At 37.8% G+C, this 23,329-nt stretch overlaps 1 protein-coding gene across 1 annotated transcript in view; it reads left to right on the top strand.

Moving 5' to 3' along the window:
• The window catches only part of igsf9a (immunoglobulin superfamily, member 9a), a 53,989-nt gene that overhangs the window by 18,756 nt on the left and 11,904 nt on the right, over window positions 1-23,329 (top strand). The window contains exons 5-13 of the mRNA XM_067574268.1: window positions 5,073-5,221; window positions 6,777-6,888; window positions 8,721-8,862; window positions 12,918-13,063; window positions 16,371-16,513; window positions 18,132-18,272; window positions 18,997-19,113; window positions 22,121-22,271; window positions 22,552-22,663. Coding sequence (XP_067430369.1) covers window positions 5,073-5,221; window positions 6,777-6,888; window positions 8,721-8,862; window positions 12,918-13,063; window positions 16,371-16,513; window positions 18,132-18,272; window positions 18,997-19,113; window positions 22,121-22,271; window positions 22,552-22,663 — 1,213 coding nt within the window. The remainder of the gene's footprint in view (window positions 1-5,072; window positions 5,222-6,776; window positions 6,889-8,720; window positions 8,863-12,917; window positions 13,064-16,370; window positions 16,514-18,131; window positions 18,273-18,996; window positions 19,114-22,120; window positions 22,272-22,551; window positions 22,664-23,329) is intronic.

Raw genomic sequence — 23,329 nt, 5'->3', positions numbered from 1 at the left:
AGGTCCCTAAATGGACACTTCCACAAACTGTTACCCCTTCTAAAACAAGTATGATCCCGCAGAGACCTATCGGTCAGTCAATAACTTCAAACAAGGACATTTTTCCAATTTAGCTCAACTAGGTACCTCATGATCCACACAGTTTCTAAGACAATAAGCTTAAGGCAAAGATATCTCTAGCTAACAAGTCAGCAAACAACCCTAAGATAGAAACAAGTTCAAGAGTTCAACTAGCCTAGGAGTGGGGTTTCTTATACCACAGTGTCACAGTGACATTATCTTACATCACACTGAACTGAGAGCAACAACATTTGTAACATAGATAATATATACAAGAAATGCATCATATGATAACTACTATTTAAATCTCTCTCATAGTGCTTTTAAATCTCCTGCACATTTTGTCTTTTATACTTTTATCTACATTTTAACATAATTAATGTTAATCTTCTTAAACATCATAATTATTATTCAAACACTTCTTTGAACTTCTTAAAGTTTTGTTTAAACAACCTTCTCAAAAACTTCCTTTTTAAAGACAAAAGTGTCTAAAATCTTCTAGAGAGATGAGGTAATTTGAATAAGTTTTGACTTTCTTCACGCAGGGTTCGGAGTAATCATCGCTGACTGGAGTTATTGTCATATTTATTTATGTCTTTAAATAATAGATCTAAATATGAAATGTGCATCATTATTTTTTGTGCTTTGAAGTTTATCTGTATTTTAGAAACCCTTTGCTATGACTCTACGCACAAACATACAGAACAAAGTATCGGCGCACGCTGCAGATCAAAGCGAGGCGAGACAGTTTCACAGAGCTGGTCTGTGTGAGCATCAGGTTAGAGATGAGAATTATAATAGATTATGACTGTGTACTTGAGGCCTTGGATGTAACTTCATCGACATGCCCTGCAGGTACGCTTTTCATATCCTGTTGTTTGCACTCTGCCTCAAATGTGTGAGATTGTCAGTGGCCCTCAGAGGCTGGGAATACACAGATGAGAGCACTCTGAATCCCCATGAAAGAAAAGTGGTTTTTAGAAAAAAGTCCTGTTAATGTGAGACTAAATCTATTTACATGCAAGACCAGGAGTAATTTAGCAATTAGTATTTTGCAGGTGTTTTTGTAATTAAAGAGTTTTGCTAGAACTCCTGTCTACAGACAACACAACTAACATGTCAACTTGTTATTCATAGAAGAAACGTTACTCTTTCTTATAAAGATAATAATACTGAAGCCATTTTCAAACTCAAGGAGTATGAGTTCCGAGAGATGGTAATAAAATTTTTATTAAATTTTCAAAGTAAACATACAATTACAAGTACAGCAACCATCCCCCACCCACAAACAAACAAACAAAAGAACCAAAAAAGAAACCCTGATTGAGCAGTTACACAAATCTAATAAGTTCAAGAAACAAACAGATAAAAAAATGAACGTCAAAAATATATAAAATCATTAATTTCTGTCACGATATACACTATACACCATATATCATATAAATAAAGTGAGTTATAATCATATAATCTTACACTCTATATCACATTTCCAAGTTGTGATAATTACTCTAGAAAATGGGTGGGAACCCTTATGTGATTCACTCAGGAACAGCAGGGAAACTGAACCCCTCAACAAGTCTAAAGAATGGGCCCCACACCTTATTGAATTTATTTGTGGACCCCCACAAATAACCATATATCTTATCTTCTCAAGTTTGATATAGTTAAAACATGAACAATCCAAAGGTTGTGGGAGGGGGGTACAGAAGATTCCCATTTCAGCAGTATTAAGCGTCTGGCCAGCAAGTTGGCAAATGCAATCAGATCCACTTCTAAGGCACAGAGTGATAATAGGGGTGGGGAAACCTCAAATACTGCAATCATAGCATGTGGTTTAATCAGCTTCCCAACTGTTCCCGACAATGTCTCATTTGACAGGACCAAAACATATGTGCATGTGTAGCTGGAGCTAAATGACATCTGTCACAGACTGGTTCTACATCTCTGTAAATCTTAGAGATTCTGACCTTTTTAAAATGAGAGCAATGAATAATTTTGCACTGTATGAGCCAATGTTAGGCACAGATAGATGTACTTTGTTAAGAGCTTATTTCCAGAGCTTCTTTGCAGTTTCCTCTCCAAGATAACTCTCCCATAGACTTCTTACAAAGTCTAGAGGAGCCAGACGTAGTGAGTGTCTTACTGTAAAGATAAAACAACATGCTTTTCAACTTAGGGATAGGTATGAGAACACTATCCAAAGGTGTAGTCTCAGGCAGATAAAACTACAAACTTGTAGACATGTAAAGAAGTGATGTTTAGGGAGACTATACTTCCCTGATCACTGCTTGAAGGAGGTAAAGGTAGAGGTCCTGGAACGTTTGGATACCAAGATTGAACCATATTTTAAATGCACCGTCAGTCAAACAGACAGAGGAAAGGCATGGTTTGTAGTTAATGGAGCAGAGGATGAAAATGCTTAAAAGCCAAAACAGCACCTGAGTTGGTTTCAGAATTTCAAAGAGGTTTTAACTATTATATTTGTTTTATATGGGGAAGAAGGGAGTGGGCCAGAGCCGTAAGTGATGCTGGCTTGGAAGACATGGATTCTATTACAAACCAGGAAGGATGGAAGCTCAGTGTATCTTGTTGTAACCAATATTGTATAATTCTAAGATTGGCAAACCAATAATAGTACCTGAAATTGGGGAGGAACAGTCCACCTAGTGGTTAAGGCCTTTGTAAAATTGTCTGCACAAAAAAAAGGTGAAAGTCTGAGGGAGAAAAATGGGCAGGCATTGAAACAAGTACAGCAATTTCAGAAGAGTCGTCATCTTCGCTGAATTAACTCTTGCAGCCAAAGATAGATTTAAGAGTGACCACTTCTCAAAATCCCTAGATAAAGTAGTAAGAACTGGGGCAAAATTTGCTTTATACAAATCTTTGAATTTATCTGTGACATTAACCCCCAAATACACAAAGCTACATTCAGAGATCTTAAATGGTAAATTGTGTTTTGTGTAGTTGCATGTTGCCTTATTTAAGGGGAATAGTTCACTCTTATTCAATTTTAGCTTGTAGCCAGAAATGTGACCAAAAGACTCCAGAGTTGTAAGGATAAGAGGAATGGATGCTGGAAGATTGTAGAAATAGAGCAGAGGGTCATCTGCATAGAAGGACACCCTCTGCTCTACATCATTCCTGGTAATACCAGAGATGCCTGGATGGGAGTGGAATGCAATGGAGAGAGGCTCAGTGGCAATCGCAAACAGTAAAGGGCTGAGGGAGCAAGTTTGCCAGGTATAGTGCTGTAGAGGAAAAGTCAGACTGGGTGTTGTTAGTCCTCACTGAGGCTTGGGGAGATGAATACAGTAGCTTAATCCAGGTGGAAAAAGAATTACCAAAGCCAAATTCACATAGAGTGTAGAAAAGGTACTCTTGCTCCCCATGATCGAATGCCTTCTCTGCATCTATGGAAATGAGGGCTTCTGATGTAGTGGGGGAAGAAATTGTCTGAGTTTTAAAAAAGAATGTTTGTTTTTAATGAATCTTGTCTGATCAGTAGATATGATTGTTGGTGATATTGCCTGCAACCGTAAAGCAAGCATCTTGGAAAGTAGTTTTACGTTCTCATTTAGTAGGCTGATTGGTCTAAAAAGAGGAGCAAATAAGTGGGTCTTTATCTTTTTTCAAATCAAAGAAATCGATGCCTGGTTAAGCGTTGGAGGCAGACTCAGAGATTCAAATGATTCATTGTACATGCATATTGGAACAGGGGCCAATTTATGCAAAAATGTTTCATAAAACTCTTAACAAATAGCCATCAAGACCAGGGTATTTACCAATTTGCATAGACTTAGTCGTTGTAGAGAGCTCTTCAATAGTTTCTCCAACCCAGTAGACACTTACCAAGGCTAACCAAGGGTATGTCAAGTGTATTGAAAAAGCTGTCAAAATTGAAAGAGCCAGCATGATGTTCAGATGCATACAAGGAAGTGTAGAATTTTTCAAACTCATTAATTCTTTTGAGCTCTGTAGTGATACCAGATGGCGTTCTAATTCGGAGAATTTGATGGGAACATAATGCTTGTCTTAGCTGATGTGCCAGGAGCTTACTAGCTTTGTAACCCTGTTCATAATAGGTATACCTAGATCTCAAGAGAGATTGAGCAGCTTGATGAGAAATAAGTTTATTAAATTCTGATTGTAAAATGAGACATTCCTTGTATACATCTTACAAGTGTGAGGTAGCATAAATATTATCAAGATTTGAAATCTGTCCAGTTAGTTCATCTAATTTTATCTTTATGCTTCCAACGTCTCCCATAGTAAAGATGCAGAGATATCTGGAGTTTTGTTTGTGTCCAAGAACAAATCTGTTTGATTATAAGAAATATTACGAAATCTTCATTTGATAGAAAGTGCGTGTTTAGGTGCCACAAAAGGCTTGGATTATCCAAATCTTTAAAATGAATATTCATAATGAGAAGGGTGTGGTCATATATCAATATTGCATCATATGAGCATGATCTTACTGATGGGAGAATTCTGTCATCAATGGGAAATGTTTAGTCAAAACATGCTGTACATGTAGATACATTTTTAATGAACAACTGTGGTTAGCACTATTGTCGGTGAGAAAATGCATTGTGTTTCCTGTGACTGCTTTACAATAAAAGCCACCCTGTATTTACCAGTTGAATGCTTTTAACATGAAGCAGAGACATTATGAAATGTTCTTTTTCTATCAGCAGTAACTCAATACAGTTCTGATATGGAGTAAAGAGAGTGAAGAGTTAACAGTGAGGCTGTTATTGATCAGATCAAATTAAAAACAGTATGGCTATCTTACATGCATACATAATTTCCTATGAATCTCTTGTGCATGTGTAGGTAGGCAAGTTTAATCTGGAGTGGGAATGGCAGACTCTGCCACTAACAATAAAAATGAATATACAAAAAGGTAATTATTACATAATGTAAATACAATGAATGGCTCTTTCTGAAAAAAAGGCTGACTAGGTTTGATATCATGAAAATCTTTGATTTAATGTTAATGTTTTGTTCTATAGCTCCACCCACCTTTACCCAAGCCCCGCCTCCTGTAGTGGAGCGTCTGGTTGGAAGTCACCTCTCTCTCGCCTGTGTTGCTAATGGCAACCCTACTCCGACCATAACCTGGCTAAAGGACGGCAGTATGATTCAAAGAATAAATTATCAGGTATGTGTGGACTGATAATACAATAATGTAATGCATTTATGTACACTTGACTGAATATATGAATTTCTCTATCCGTCTCATTTATCTATCCATCAAGGATAGACTTCTATAAATCAGTTCAGAAAACATATGCAAAAAGGTGCTCTTTTTGCATAATCATCATATTTAGACTTTCTTCAGTTTCAGAGTAATCCAGGTGGTTGTCGTCTGTACGGACTGCTAGAGGCAGGCACTTCTCATGATAAAGATGTGACAAAATGTAAACTAATAGGCTGTAGGCTAAAAACATGGAGATGTACTCAGATTTAATTTCAATACTCAGTGAGGATAAAGCTTGACTGATGTTCCACAGCTGTTATTCTTACTTTATAATCCATTATTGAAGTTTGGCACATTGAAGATCTGACTGACGAGCTGAAGTTAGGGACCATCTCAAGAGTGTATGCAAAATGGGCCAAGGGAGCTTTTCAGATTTTTGTCAGTAGCGTTTTCATTTTTTTCATAGACGCTTCAAACCAACTTTATTTTCATCTGGACCTCCTCCCACTGCATGCACAACCTCCCTTTTTTAAAAATATGCAGTGCGGGCAAATGAGCTACTATGGCCCATTTGTCTTATTTTTTATTATACATACTTCAGACCAACTTTAATTTCATCTAGATTTTCTCCCATTATATATACAACCCCTAATTTGTAAGGAAAATCCTGCAATATGGCCCAATATATTTCTGACTTCAATTTTCAAATACAGATAATGTTTTATTATTTGATTAAAGTGAAGTATGATCTTATTTTGTTTGCAGATTAACTGGTGGTTATATGTATGAGGAGTATGAATAGTAGTAGAAAACAATTTGATGCAGAAAATGAAGCAGCCTAGATAATAAAACCTTTTCACGGCAGATGTTTAGAAATTGTCAAAGCAGGAAAAGCACAGGTGGAATGAATAACACTAATGATAAGCCAGGAGGCTCTGGTACTGTGCATACTCACTCACTGACATGGTTTACTGGGATACCTAATGCGATAGAGCCATCGTTAGTGTTATTATTTACAGCTGTGCTTTTCCTGCTTTGACAAGTCAAAATGTGTGCAGTGAAAATAGTCTATTTCTAACAACTTTTGGTATAAGTCACACCCACTTCTGGTATAAAATTGAATACAGATACGAATGCAGATATTTTTGTGACATATACAGATACAGATAGTAGCTTTGTGTTACACTTCTATCTATCACATCTATCTATTAGCTGTATTTATTTGTATTTTTTTTTGTTTAAAATCCTGTTTGCACTTAATAATAAAATAATTCTTAAAACTAATTTTGGTTGTCAAAAGCATCCTATAGCGCCATCCAGAGTTCATAGTGTCAAACTGAGGAAATGAAGGATGACATCTGTCTGTCATATGTATGTGTGTTTTTGTCTGTCTGTTGATCTGTCTGTGTATCTATTGCATGTATATATGTTTCTATCAGTCAATCAAAATATGTGTCTACATGTACTCTTTGCACCCATCCACCTCTCTGTTTATCTATCATATCATATTTACCAGGAAGGAGCCTTATCTCTGCGAGCAGTGAGCATGCAGTCAGCAGGACAGTACACCTGCCACGCCTCCAACTCGGAGGGAAACGTGACTTGCGTGACGAAAGTGAAGATCAAAGGTCAGTTGTCGCCTGATGGCCTGTCTATCTGTCTGTTCGCCTGCCAATTCCTTCAATCGTTCTGATGTCTGTGTGCCTGACTGGTTGTGAGCCACCATGATTTACATTTTGGTTTCTCCCTCTTGCATCATATTACAGAGTGGTAACAGCAACTCAAACTCAACTTGACTCTTATTCTGTCCCTGTGTAGATAATATTCATGTCATGATTTAAGACAAGATATTTGGGATCTGGGGCATGGCTTTATCGTGATAAAACTTAAATATGTGTTTTACTTAATTTCAAGGCTGCATTATAGAGACGTGACAGTTGTCTGAGCTTGTTAGGCTGCTGTAGCTGAGTGAAATGAGCAAATGTTTCTAGTATAGTTATCAAATTCACATTGTTAATTTTCTCTTGAGGTATGTGGTCAAAAAAGTATATTGTGATAGTATATTGTGATTTTCAGTATTTTCAGGTCCTAATACACCCGTGACAGATTCAGTTTTCAGGTTACAGATTAACAAATTTACAGTCCAGTTTAAGGAGAAATACATGTAGAATATGCAAATACCGTATGGAACTGCATATCATTGGATTACACCAACACACCACTGCATAATACGTTGTGGAATTTATTTTTGACTTCCTCCTGTACTCCTACTCCTACTCCTACTGCTGATTTTCTCTGGAGAACCAGCACTTTTCTGGAGTGTGGTGCATGGGGAAATATTTTGTTTTTGACACAATGTCTTCTTGAGGTTTCACTTAATTTTGGGATCTCACAGTTACATGTAGTCATATTTTGAATTACCGTGTTTGAGTAATAATCATCAGTGGCACGTAACTGCACTAATACTGTTCGGATCTAAGTCACATTATCTGAGCTTTGGCTGCATTTTTCAACAGCGTTGCCACATGGATAGATTACAGTAGCCTTATAGCTGATCTGGATGAACTCAGTCTAAAAGCCCTAAGTAACCTCTAAAGTGTCACTCATGCATATATCCATCCAGCATTTTGGGTTATAAACCTGATCAGTAATGACTGCTGTAGAGATCATGTGGTTATTTATACATGAGAAATGTGGTGTGTTAAGCCTCTTTTATTAGCTCTTTGCATGTACGGCAGAGGGAAGATAGGTTGTATGTGATAATTACATCAGCACATTTGACGGCACAGTTATTTATATATATATATATGTATATATATATATATATATATATATATATATATATATATACATATACACACGCACACACATACATAAATGGATGACTGACACTTCATATTAGCTTCAGATAAACTTTTAAATACATTTTTGCACAGAAGGATTGTGGATTTTGTCCCCCATCACTTACACTGTAAGTGCATTATGAAGGGATCTTCTAATGGTTGGTTGGAACAGGAGGAATATGGCAAGAAAAACCTATTTTCATGCTCATTGGCCATCTGACTATTGTTTTAAGACAGACTTGAAAAGTTGTGAACCCATCCTTTAAAAGACCCTACAGTAGCTTCCTCAAATCTTAAGTAACTACAGAGACACATGATTGCATATAATTACTTATTTGATTGTTTGTTATGTAAAAGATGGAGCTAAAGCAAACCTCAGTGTAGGTGAGGCCAAGATAACAAAGAAAACAAATCTAGCTGATACATTATAATATAAGTTATATACCAAAAAACAAATATATTGTACAAATATAAGGAAGTCAAAGAAACCAAATAGAAATAACCTACCCACCTATAAGTAAAATAATATATAATATAACATAACATAATATTAACATAACTGGCAACAGATCAATGTATGATGTCATTATGAATTTATGTGACCTGCCTCTCTCTAGGTCCACCTGTCATCATTGTCCCTCCCAAAAGCACCTCTCTCAACATGTCCCAGAATGCCCTTCTCCAGTGCCAGGCAGTGGCCGACCCCCCCAACATGACCTACGTGTGGCAGAAAGGTGGAGAAAACGTCTATCACATAGAGTGAGTGTGATCATTGTCCCTGAGCAAGTCCATTTTTACCCTTTGATGTTTTATGTAGTGTGTTTGAGCAGGTGGAGAACAATTCTACCTTTGTGGCTTTAATCTTTTTAAAATTCTAAACATTCTAGGTCGTGGTTGTTACATCTAATTTAAATTTAACTTTGTTTCCATGGTGCTTTTCATGGGGGGCTGCAAAAGAAAGTGCTTCACAAAGAAAATAACCCCCAAAAAATCAACAAAAAGAGATAGAACACAATAGTGGAAATGTGAAATAAACAAATGACACTAATCAAGATCAGTCAAATTACCATGTGATACCAAAACAAAAAAGCAGTTTGTTTGTTTTAAAATGTTCCAGGTCTGGTCTCCTCAAGTCCTCTGGAAGGGTGTACTGAAAGTGAGATATATAGCAACTAAAATTGCAATCTTTATGTCCACAGGTGCTACAATATGCGTCTTTGTCAATTGATACTAAAATCCATTGCGTCATAGGTCTTTGTTCTGGCCCATAGAGCTACATGACAGCCATTACCAGTGGACCAGACAAATCTAGAAGGGCATTTCTTAAAAGCCTGTCTGACATGTACTTATGTGCTGGTCCACTGAATGATTTGATGACACATGTTGAATTTTCTTCTTAAACTGACATGGAGTAAGTGTAGCGACAAGTGCAATACCTGCTTTGCTTCAGGTCTCACACATGTGTTGCTATATTCTGAGGAGTTTGCTCTGCATTAGATAGAGAACCACGTGAGAAAACACCAAATGTTCTCATTAAATTTACAGTAATTTTAGTCCAAAACCATCCATTTTATATGTTATTACTCAATAATTTATTACACACTCAACACCTCTGCCCCTCAAGTATGAAAAAGTCAGCTATAAGGTCAATTTCTTTTCAGACTCTTCACACTGATGCTGCACTCTGTGTGAATAAATACATACCACTCCATATGTTTTTGTTATTCACAAAGACAGTGGCCTCCCCTGGGAGGGTCTTTGGTGATTCCTGCTTTGGTTGCCATAGTATGAAGGAAAACATTTAAAGGGACAGAATAATCAACTGAAATAGATCATGTTTGATTTCTTTTTACTTGTAGTTAACATTGGCTGCACAAAACACTTTCACTGGCTGGTGCTGATCTAAGGTCCAACTATACACTGAAAGGTTTCGTTGGCAGACAAAAAAAATGGAGCTTTGCAGTAATCAGGCCTGCTAGAGAAGAAAGAATGCTTTATTCCTCCAGTATCTGCCCAGGAGAGAGAGAGCTGTACATCGGCAATATTCCTGAGATGATAAAAGGTGGATTTTTTTGCTACCTCTGATGTGAAATTCAAATTAGCATTAAAAAACACATCAAGGTTAATAGCTCGGGGCTTGACATTTTTTGCCAGGGATTTTAAGTTAAAGCACAGCTTCTCCTTCTGGATTTTTGCTCCAGTGTTTTGCACGATAACATCCATAAATTGATATAATCTCAATCTCAACCTTGTGTATTGTCAGCTCTGTAATCTTATCCCAATGGCAGCATTTAAAGGCCGAAAGACACAGGTACCAGAGTGGAGCCTTGGGGTACCCCACAAATGTGTTGGGAGATATGGACAAAAGACTCTATGACAGTATACAGTACCAGTCAAAAGTTTGGACACACTTTCTCATTCAAGTGAATGTGAAGGTGTGTAAATATCTTAATATAATCTTACATACAGCACCAGTCAAAAGTATGGATCTATACTTTTGACTGGTACTGTATGTAACTTTATATTAAGATATTTATACATATCAGGATATAGTAAGGTGGCTGAAAAATATATTGTTTTGTATATAAAGCAGGTCTGCTCATTTATTTGCAACATTGCCCACAGTAGACCAATACAACCAGTGATATTAACAGGATAGTGATCACAATGTAAACAGTATGGCAGAATTTCTAACAGCTGACAAATATATGCATATATGTCATGATATTGCCCAACCCTACCCACATGTTATATTAAAGAGAAACTTAACACAAGCTGAACATTTTGTTTTTATTTGTCATGTTTCCGCTCTTTTACCCAGAGGGGGCCAGAAAGTGATAGTTTTCAGCTTTTGTGTTAAAGGTGATGAATGGAGTTTTCAGACAAGACTGAATTAACTTACATTCATCAGGTGGACATAAACACAATCAACATGTTCTGCAGAATAAATTCATAAAGTAATGATATATTCAGCTATGTGTCTGTCAGCCTGTTTTTGTATAAATGAATGCACACTTAATAAGGACGATATGTAGTCGTTCCCACCAAATAGACACTTCAAAACAGATGAAATGAAAGAGAGAAAAATGCCTCACTCATGTCAATTTAAAAGAAAAAAAAAGGAAATTGGCCTGAAACTGTGAAGCTCTGAATGAGCTTTTCTGTAGGAGAGGTTTAACAATTGCAGTTTTCAGCGCCAGGGAGAAGATCTGAGTGAACAGGGAATGGTTCATGATTGCCAGCACATCATCCACCAGACAATTGAACACTCTTAAAAAATGGTGGTTGGGATAGGGTCAGTTGAGCAGGTGGAGGGCTTAATTTGCATTACTTCTCCTCCTGAGCATCTCTCTATCGCACATGTGATTATTCATTACAGTTATAGCCTACTCAGGTTAATACTTAACCTGATTTTGACGAGGAGAAAGTTTCAGAGAGGCTTTTTGGGGCTGATGTATAATGCTGTTAACAGCTGAGTAGAGCACCCCGGGATTATTCTGATTATCTGTTACTAATTTGGGGAAATAAGCTCTTTTGTAATTGCATTGTTAAAAATAGTGCTCTCTCTAGAAATGTCAAAATGGACTTTCAGTTTAGTTTTTCTAGATTTTTTTCTCAGTTTAAACTTAACCCTCCTGCAGTTTTTAAAGGTTACTGTTAAATTCAGTTAATGGTGTTTTTTTGTGTGGTTTGTTTTGTTTCCTTGTGTTTTGCTGGTAAAGTGCATTTTTAGTTTATTATCAAAGCTGTTAACTTAATATTCATTGGAGGAGGTGAGGTTAAATTATTACACTTAAAGCTGCATTATTTCTTTTTTTCCACTTGGGGCAGTAGAACTTCACTTAAATCTGACAAACCCAGACATAAAGTTGCTATGGCTAACATGTTAGCAAACAGTGTTAGCATATGAACACCTACAGTACACACATCAACATCAGCATTGGTTTAGAGTATTGTTTGTGTCCAACCGATCAATTTAAGTTCACTCATTTTTGCTCCATCTTGCTCCATAGCTGCTAAATGTTCCAATTTTTCACTAGCTAGTTGCTAACTTTGTCTACTGTTTGGTGCTGGACAGTGTGCAGTGTACAGTGGGTTTAGCAGAGCAGAAAACAGCTGACTGCTGCTGTTGGAAACAAGGTTAAATGGGAGCACTGAGACTGTACATATAGTAAATCATATCAATGAGGTAAAATTAGGCTAAAAAGCTCTGTAGAGCTGCAATTTGTGATAATTCATTTTGTGTTCATTACTACGAGCGACTCTTTCACATTAGTCATTTGATTCATTGTTAATATGAAAAATATTAGTAAGTGGAGATGAGATAACAGCAGCAATCAGTCACACATGTTGGCGTTTAAAGCAGAGGGAAAGAAACAGATTAGTGATGAGCAATATCCAGGTCCGTTACAGTATATGAGTCATCTGACCTGTACAGTGATTAACCCAAATGTGTGACTGTGAGTCGTCCCACGAATACATATCATCATGATGCATATGTAACCTGTTTATGAGGTGTTACAGCCTGGTAGACAGCTCAGGTTTTCTCTGTAAATGTAAGAGTGTATAAAATGAGTGGGCACTCCTCTTCCCACTCTTAACTGAAATGAAATGAAATTTCCTTAACCTCCATCTGCACAGTGCTGAATAACTCACAGGAGAAAAAAACAAAACAAAACCCTCCTACACTGTTGATGCTCTGAGAGCCAGTTTGACTCTATTAGAATGGAACAGCTGAATTACCTCTCACTGTTATTCTGTAGTGGCTGGTTTGTTCTTTCATATTGAATAATTCCCGTGTGCTTTTTCTTAAGGTCTTTGAAGTCGCGAGTGAAGATCATGGTAGATGGAACTTTACTCATCTCCAGACTCACCCCAGAGGATTCTGGGAACTACACCTGCATGCCGACCAATGGCCTGCTGACCCCACCCACCGCCTCTGCCAACCTCACAGTGATGCGTACGTTTCTGTATAGTCTGTAGCTGTGAGTCTTCAGAGGACATTAAATATTTCTTCAGAATTTTTAACATAAGTATTACCCAACAATTAACTCTGCAATCAAAGGGATATTTTATGTACACTAAAGCATCATTTCTGAAGTATTATATAAAGTCAAATTATTATTGATATACAGCACTAGTCAAAAGTTTGGACACACTTTCTCATTCAAGTGAATGGGAAGATGTGTCCAAACTTTTGACTGGTACTGTAAATGTATAAATGCTAAATTGTTATTAAATTGAAAGGACATCTTAATCCTAGATTATTACATACATTGCTGTCTATTTAATTAGAATGGGTTAGATTAAGCTAGGTAAGTTATCCTAGTTCTAAAATGCTAAGTAATAAGAAGTGGCTTACCGGTCTGAAAAGCAGTGTTTCACTGTCCTCTGTTGTTGAAAGTTTCAGGTGTATTTAACCTCTGACCACAATGATAGGTGTGGTCAGAAGTGCTCTGCTGTGTCTGTAACCACACTCATCAGTGATGTCATAGTGTACTGACACACCCTGCAGTATAAAAACATTTTAAGCTGCTGTTAAGTTCATTTTTAATTTGAGTTAACTTTATTGCCATAACAACAAAAAGTTGTAAAAGGAACTTTAATTCAACACAGCATCTTCACAAAACTATCATATAAAGAGACATGAAAATACTCAAAGTACCATAAATAAATGCAGCAAGGACAATGAGCTAAAGAACAATAAGTACCTCTAATGCCATAGGTTTACTCAAAATTAAAGAAAGATATTGGAGGGCCCAGTTAGGGTAATTTTAGAAACAGTATGAACTATTTTCTCTAATACATTAATTTCAACTGTAACCATGGTAACAAATTATATGATATGAGAAAGTTAGCACATGTTCCACAACTGTTGTGTTAAACTGGACCATGGCTTTCCTTAAAAATCCAGATTTTTTAAACTTTCGCAAGAAATATAATTGGTGAACTTTAATATTTTATTAATATTGCTTTGTCATTTAAGTTTAGCAGAGATTATAGTCCCAAAACTATATGTTTTATGTTGTATTTGCACTTCTTAAATGAAAAGTTTCCTGACTGTGAATTACAGCTACAGTGCTGCTTGAAAGTTTGTGAACCCTTTAGAATTTGCTCTATTTCTGCATAAATATGACCTAAAACATGATCAGATTTTTAAGTCCTAAAACTACATAATGGGACCCCGATTAAACAAATGAGACAAAAACATTAAACTTATTCATTTATTTATTGAGGAAAATTATCCAATCTTACATATTTGTGTGAGGCAAAAGTATGTGAACCCTTGCTTTCAGTAACCAGTGTGACCCCCTTTTGCAGTAATAAGATCAACCAAACGTTTCCGGTAACTATTTATCAGCCCTGCACATCGGCTTGGAGGAATTTTAGCTCATTCCTCCTTACAGAACAGTCTCAACTCGGTGATGTTGGTGGGCTTCTTTGCATGAACTGCCTCCTAGACACATTTCTATTAGATTAAGGTCAGAACTCTGACTCAGCAATTCTAAAAAATTCACTTTCTTCTGCTCTAACAATTCTTTGGTAGAGCAACGTTTGTGTTTAGGGTTATTGTCTTACTGCATGACCCACTTTCTGTTGAGCTTCAGTTCACAGACAGATACCTTGACATTTTCCTATAGAATTTGCTGGTACAGCTCAGAACTCATAACTCCATCAATGATTGTAAGCTGTCCTGGTTCAGAGGCAGCAAAGCAGGCCCAAACCATGATACTGCCAGCACCATGTTTCACAGATTAGATAAGGTTCTTATGCTGGAATGCAGTGTTTGCTCATCTGCAAACATAACATTTCTCATTCAAGCCGAAAAGTTCAATTTTGGTCTCATCCATTCACAGAACGGTTTTCCAATCACCTTCTGGCTTATCCACGTGGTCTTGAGCAAACCATAGACGGCAGCAAAGTTCTTTTTGGACAGAGGTGACTTTTTTCCTTGCAACTCTGCCATGCACACCATTGATGTTCAATGTTCTCCTGAATTTTGAGCGTAGCCACTGCAAGAGAGGCCTTTAATTTCCTAGACGTTACCCTGGGGTCCCTTGTGGCCTCCCAGACCATTATACACCTTGCTCTTGGTGTGATCTTCGTTGTTCCTCCTGAGGAGGGTAGCAATTTCTATGCTCCATTTCTACACGATCTGCCTGACAGTCAACTGGTGGAGTCCAAACTCTTTAGAAATGGTTTTGTAACCCTCTCCAGCCTGGTGAGTATCAGCAGCTCTTCATCTAAGTCCCTCAGAAATCTCCGTTCGAGCCATGACACACTTCCACAAACCTGTGTTGTGAAGCTCAGACTTTGATAGCGAAGACCCAGATCTCTCTCTCTTTTCTCCCAGACTCACACTTGATTGTCATCCCATTGATTAAAACACCCGACTCTAATTTCGCCTTCAAATGAATAGATAATCCTAGAGGTTCACGTACTTTTGGCCATGCATCAATATGTAACTTTGGATCATTTTCCTCAATAAATAAACAAACAAGTGTAAGGTTTTATTCTCATTTGTTTAACTAATGTCTCTTTATCTAATTTTAGGACTTGTATGGAAATCTGATCACGTTTTATTAATACTGAAACAGAGCAAATTCTAAAGGGTTCACAAACTTTCAAGCAGCACTGTATATTCTCACATATAATTGACTTTGACATACGTATATATGAAAAACAAGCATATTGTGTTTGTCAACTAATCATTATTGAAAATATAAGTCTGTTTATCTGTTGTTCACAAACAGTACAAATGCAAACTAACCTTGAACACCATCAGAAAACATTAATAACTAAGATTTATTATTGTTTATTGCTAGTCAGTGTATTAATAGATGTGTTAATCCATTTTTCGGGTGACAGCAGCAGGTTCCAATCATGTGTGTTGAATTTATGATTGTAGGCCTATTATCATGGATTGTACCTTTTTTAAAGGACGCATGTTTGTTGTGTACAGTAGTTGGTAATAAATGCTCCTGGATTAAATCATTAACAGTTAGAAACATAGACAAGCAGTCAAACAACAGTAAAATGTTCAGACACATTTGGTAAGCTGTTAATACAAGTAACAGCACTTGTAAAAACATGGTCACAGAAAATTGATTACAACAAAGCAATCTGTTCTCAAAATGAATCAGAAGTTATGGATCATAGCGCAGTCTCTCTGCACCAGTATGTGATTTCCTGTGGTATTTAAGCACTATCTAAATTATGTTAGTTATTACAAAGCAAATGACTTTAATTTCTTTTCCTCTACTCAGACCCAGCCCAGGCTCTACAGATGCCCCAGCAAACGTATCTTCCCACAGGCATGGATGGCGTGATTAACTGCCCAGTGGCAGCTCAGCCTCCGCTGCTCCGCGTGGATTGGACGAAAGATGGAGAACCACTTGACCTGTCCTTGGTAATCAAAATAAAAATTTCCTGATGGGGGGTCAGTCACCATAACACTTCCTGACCTTTACTGTGTGCCCAAACTCAAATTTTTATCACTCATTTTGTCAAAGGTCAACACTACTCTATTTATTGATTCATGATACTGCAAACATCACAGGAAGCCAGTGGCTGAATCCATTCATTTTCTTTTAGCAGTGAAATGTCAGACACCACTGACTACAGGCATCTATGACACATCAGCCGTCAGCAGCCCATCATGCAAAAGCTTTTCTTACAATCAGCCCACTCAACTTGCCTGTTGAACAGCAGAGGAACCATTTTCTTGCTATTACATTGTGAACATGGAGTGAGACATTATGGGGTTTTTTTCAGGAATTTTAATGGGACATTTTCTGTGTCCACTGATGGAAATATTCTTTCAGTTTTTCAATTGCAAGAATATTCAGTAACATATATTCTAATGGACAGGGACGATGTGTTCAATCTTAAAAGCTTTTCAAGCAATCTCCAAGGAACTCTTCACTGCCCCTTGCTCTCAAGTTTTTTTTCTTTTTTTCACTTCCACTTCAATCTGCTGCTCACCTCGTTTGAGGGATGGGTGTAGGAACCATTATAGATGAGGGGCAGGGAGTCTCTCCCAGGAGGTAATCAAAAAAAAATTAACCCTTGTCCTCCTCACTTTTTTGGATTGGAAAACCATATTTGCATATTTTTTAAAAATAAGGGCACAGGGTGACAGCTTATAAAACCATTCCCTTTGTTTTGTGTGCAAAAGATCCACCCATTTCCTCTACTTACCCCCTTTCACATGCTGAGTTGTCCCTCTGCCACCCCCAACACTTTGGTCTGAGCGATGGACATGTCGGTGGATGAGATGCACCGCAGGAAATGTGATAGATTCCTGTAGTGTGTGACACAGCGGATGGAGTCAGGCTGTTATTCAGCCAATTATTCCAATTCCACCCTGGATGTCACAAGCTTTCATACACACAGTAATACTTTCTCACAGCCCCATTCTGGGGAGGATAATAGCAGACTTCGACTTCATTAAACTGAGTGGGAACCTTTTGCGCAATCAAAGTGCAACATGAGCCTTCTGCTGTGGCTTAATGGTAAAAAAAAAAAATGAATCCAACATTTAACTGCTTTTAATGCAAATGCTTCATAACATCATTTTGAAAACTCTTCAGAGCAATTCTGTCACATGTGTCTGGATTCACCTAAGACATGATCAAGGGAATATCCAAATGATCAGGAGAAGAGAAGATCACTTTATCTTTTACATGTAGTTTAGATATAATCTTGCAAAAGCTGTGACAGCATTAATAAATAGTACACATTTTTAAAGAAGTTTGGGAATAATCTGCACAGTGGAGACTTAATTACTTAACCACTGCAGGATGGTGGCAGGCAGATATCAAAAACATTATAACTGTAAATCCTTCAAACACAACGGAGGAGCTCATATGTGGCTCTGGAGTGGTTACAGATTGTAAGACTGAGACTTTAAGCTGTACATTTTTAACTTTTTTGTCATTAATGCTATATATAATTCAAGACTGCATGTGCTAGTTTCTATTCTTTCTAGCTGTCAGAGTGGTGTGAGCATTCTGCCTTTCTTTCAGTATCCAGGATGGACTTTGACACCAGAGGGCTCTTTGTTCATGGCCACAGTCAATGATGACGCGGCAGGCATGTACATGTGTACTCCATACAACAGCTATGGCAGCATGGGTCCATCTGGCCCAACAAACGTAATTCTGCAGGTTAGTGTGTATTCAAGGCCAAGTATGCCTGCACTCAACATTGTTTTTTTCTCATTGTTACCTCACTTGGTGAAGCCTCCAGTGTACATGCATGTTTCAGTGCAGTAGGAAACATCTTGCATCAAGAAGTTAAACTTTTGAAATGAACTATATATATATATATATATTCATAGATTCTGGATTTTTCAGTGAGAGAGGAGGAGCAGATGTTATTTTAAGAATTTCCAACTGGATAGTTCAACTTTTTCATGGAAAAATCATATTAGACACAAATTATTATTCAAAGCAGATGAATTATATATGTCTTACAACTTGTCTGGTGGGATGTACATTTCTTATACCAACACCAAATTGTTGGTCAGTCATGCACTGGAAGCGCAGAAACTGACACTTAATCTGTCCTCCTAGTTCTACAAAACTGTCTATCTACACCACTGTGCGTGTATTTTAATTAGCCACAACTGCATCTGTCACAGTGAATTAAAAAACTTAACAGAAATGACATTTTATTGACCTTTTCACTCCGATGCGTGAGCCCTCTGGCATTAATAGAAGTCAACTCAGACTCACTACAACGGCAGCACTATTGGGGAGTTAATTGTGTGGCTAATCCTTTTGTTATTAAGATAATCTTGTCCAAAGCGGCAGTAATCCAGTCTTAAAATCCATTGTTTGCATTGCTGAAATCTCCCTGATTCAGATATATTGCTTTGGCAATTCACAGGACCCCCCATCATTCAGTGTCACTCCAAAGAAACAATACAAACAGGAGGTTGGTAGAACCCTGCTCATCCCATGTCAAGGAAACGAGGACCCAACAATTAAAGTGACCTGGAGCAAGGTAAATAACCCAGTACAATTTATTTAACTGCTATGTCACTGCAAATCTTCAGACTTTTTAAAAAAATTTGGCCATGTTCCTTACAACAATGATGTAGAAGTGTACTCTAGGGTGTCAGTGCACTGTGACATCACTGTTGTGTGTGTGTGTGTGTGTGTGTGTCAATAAAACACTGCTTTGACACAGCTTTGGTGTTAAGTTACTCCCTATGGAGTAACTACACCCAGGCTAAAAATTCTGCTTGTATTGCTATCTACTCCTTGCTCTGTGCACAATCTGTGCAGTACATAGCTACAAAAACACAACTGTGCAATGCTAAATCATAGTTGGGCATGATCAAAAGTAAAATAGACCATACCTGGCCAGACCCAACTGTGATGTGATGAGTGTGGTCAGAAATGCAACCCCCTTAGGTCAGTGTAGCAATAGTCTGACAGACTGACTGACTGACTGATTCACTCACTGAGTACATCTCACATCTCTTAATTGCATCCACATTTCCCTCCCACTGAGGGAGGGTTATGCTAACTTTGCTCCATGCTTCCTCACGTCCTCTCTCCTCCATCCTTTGACTGTGACCTGGAAACCGATCCCCCTCCGCCATCATGGAGGATCTTCCAATCCCTTAAATGCACCTGGAGGAGATGAGGAGCGAGGAGAGAGGAAGCAAGGAACCACAGGTGTATCCTACGCAAAGGTTTTTCTGGACAGCAACACCCCTTTGATCCAATGTGTTTATTGATCATCAGGTTATCTGACAGGACAATAAACAGTCGGGCTGTTGTAGTAATACAGCAGATCAGGAAAACTGTACATTCAAATCATGAATCAATCACAAAAACACTCTTCTAACTTTATTTTTGTTCTTCATAAGCCAAAGGCTTCCCCTTTCTTCTTTTTTGTTTCAAGTATGTCTCAGCTCCTTTAGGAAAATATGATGTCACACAGCTGCGTTTCTCCTATAAAATCATCCCAAGCCTGAAATGGACAAATAAAACTTTGCTTTCCATATATTCTTTAAAAAACTTACAGCACGGAACTTTTGCCCATGGTCTTAAATGAAAACAACATTCAAGATGTCCGATGTTTTAATAAAATCTTAAAATATATAAATATTCAATGCCCAGTTGTTAAATTAAATTACAAAATGAGGCATGATACCTTCCTCCTTTAAACATGGTAGTGAATGAAACAATAGCCTGTGTCCACATCATCAAAACTAGATGATAACTTACAAACATGAACACACATCTTGTCCTGCAGCTCAGCTTGTTGAACGAGCCACCAAACAAACATTCACCAGGGAAAAGTGCACCGATAACATCAGTTAGCAGCTAGGTAGCTATTAGCTGCTCAGCTGCAGCACATTAAACAGTGTATAAACATACCTGCAGATGTCACTACGGACCCGTTAGATGCTGGTTTGGTCGTTGTTCTTTAAAATCCCTGTTAGCAACACGCTGTCTATCCATGACTTGTATATACAATAGTTTGTTTACTATGTCTTAAATGAGACATTCAATTTTGCAGTTAATCCATGGTTCACATGCGTGCTGAACCGTGGGGGGCGATCCATATGGATCACGGATCAACTACATTCCGTTACACCACTACCAAATTCCCACATAAAAATGTTCTCAGCAATTATTTTCTAACATGTATAATGTGTTTAAAAAGAAATCTATGATTTTCCTTTACACAGACTTTAAACATATTCTGCAGGCTACAGCTGTTTCTATTGCTCCTTTTTGTCAGTTGTTCTTTTAGTAATTAACAGATTTAAATAGTCAGGTATTTTCCTTGCAGCTATCATTATGTAGAAATTATTAAGTAACAGTGGAAAGTGTTAATTACGCATATATGAATTTGAAGTTTAAACTTTAGAGTGTTAACTGTTACTTAATCATTTCTACATATTAATAGCTGACTTCTACATATTTGACAGTTGAGGTGCTGTGCAACATGAGTAGTTGCCATCTCCTCAAAATGATGCTGGACTGAGCGAGGACGTCACATTTGAATTAAATTCCTCCGTCCTCGCATCTCTCTCTCTCACATCCTCGCTGGGAGGAGCTAAGACGTGAGGAAGAGACGTGAGTGAGGGAAGCAAGGAGACATGTTAGCATAATGAAAAGCACCCAAGGAAACCACACGAGGAGAGAAGAAATGAGGAAATATGTTTTTAAAGAAATAAGACGTCCTTTTTTCTGAAGCGTCATATGAAGCGACATCTGTTTCTGATGACAGCAGCAGCTGATCACAGCTGGATCAGCTGTCAGTCGGCTTCAACAGCTGTAGCGACTTTTTATTGAGTTTGTGTCTGCACATATGTGCACTGTGATAATACTAATGACGGTGCACAGTTATCACTGCCAGCAGTTGTTTTCTCTCTATAGCCTGTTACCTGTTCAACAAACACCTGCACATGAATAAAAATCTGCACTCTGTATTTACACTGTGTCATGCTCAGAGGCACAGGAACATATCTACCGGAAAATGTGTTTGTATTATTTATTAATCGTTGTGTCTGTATTTATTGATATTCTCAATCAATAATCAAAAGACATCTGACAATTGAATTCATTATTTAATAGCCCAGAATATAGTTAGGGTGTCTTTTGAACTCTGGAAATTATGTATTTGGCTAAATGTTCCAGGGAAAATTGAAATGATGTAACTCATATCAAACCTGACACTCAGGAATTTTCAGCCTCACATGTGACTGAATGGAAATGAGGCTAAATGATGTAAAATATAAATGTGTTTAAAATGTGTTCCTTGCTGACACAGACTCACAGACAGGTTGTTGAATCTATTCTCAGATAAATTATGATAGTTGGACAATCTATTGAACTTTGCAATTTGAGTAAATGAGAGATATTAGAGTCATTATGTTGGTAATTCCAAAATTAGAATGTTTTTGTCCATTCCTACTGTATATACTGCATATTCAGACAGATACAGAGAGTTCTGTTTCATGTATGAATGGTTTTGGTGCTTTTGGTAGGTCGACCTGGCTCGCCGCATATCTTACTCCATAGAACCCAACGGCTCGCTACTGCTGCAGCCTCTCACCAAGGAACACCAGGGGGCGTGGGAGTGCAGCGCTGTTAACCGTGTAGCCTCGGTGAAAGCTGGCACACAAGTCTTTGTCCTGGGTGAGTGCAAATATAAGCATCCTATCTGAGAAGACCATAACAAAAGTCAATTTTCCTATTACATGAGCTGTCCACGTTTTTATTTTTATTTCTCAAATTGTTTTATGCATACCTGTGTAAACCTCGATTACATCCAGCATAGGCCGGATACCTGTGCCTCCACTCCGCCTCCAACGGATAAATGTGGTACATCTAGAGATGGCCTCTAAACTTTACCGGTAGCAGGCAGTTGAAGTTCTGGCCGATTTCCATCAACTCCTCTCTGTTGCTTCCATTACAGGAACCACTCCCCATGCAGCTACCTCTCTGTCCGTCTCTTCAGGGGTGAAGCAGGCCAACATATCCTGGGAGGCAGGCTTTGATGGAGGATCAGCACAGACATTTTCAGTTTGGTGGGTGTAAAGCCTCCCACTTTCTTCTTGGGCTGTAACCATGGCAGCCATCGACAGCGCTGGTATTACTCTATTGATCTCTAGGATGAGGAATTCATTTATCTGTTATCACTTCTTGGCAGCTACAATAAAATATGCTGCTGCAGAGCACAGCTTTATAATGCAGTGGCCATGCTAGCTACAATAGAAGGTTACTGACAAAAGAGAGCGTAATACATTTGTTCTTGTGAGTCAGCACTTTTATATTGGCTTAGAAATCACAGCAGAATGTCTTGTGTTTAGTTAAATGTGAAGTGTCTAAGATAATGTCTGCCCGTGATATTTTGTATTAAAAGAGAGTGATGGACATGGTAAAAGGGATGTACACTGTAACTATCACACTTATAGTGTACAGGCTTGATGTCTTAAAAAGCTTTTCTTTGATTTGATACTCTAATCAAATAGAAACTACAATTTTCATATTTTTTTGTCAGAGAATGCAACTGAGGAAACAGAGAAACTACAGAAAACTTCTTCTAATGCTCATCTTAATCACATTGTAACCTGGGAGCACGGAGATGAGATGAGCTATCTTAATCCCTGAGAGAGAACTGGGTCATTGCTGCAGCAAAGAGCAGCGCAGACATAAATATAAATTACATCAAAAATATAAAAATAGTTCAGCCA

The sequence above is a fragment of the Thunnus thynnus genome, chromosome 19 (assembly GCF_963924715.1).
Source record: "Thunnus thynnus chromosome 19, fThuThy2.1, whole genome shotgun sequence".
NCBI lineage: Eukaryota > Metazoa > Chordata > Actinopteri > Scombriformes > Scombridae > Thunnus > Thunnus thynnus.
Note: the sequence above shows the minus strand (reverse complement) of the source record. Positions and strands in the feature narration are given on the sequence as shown.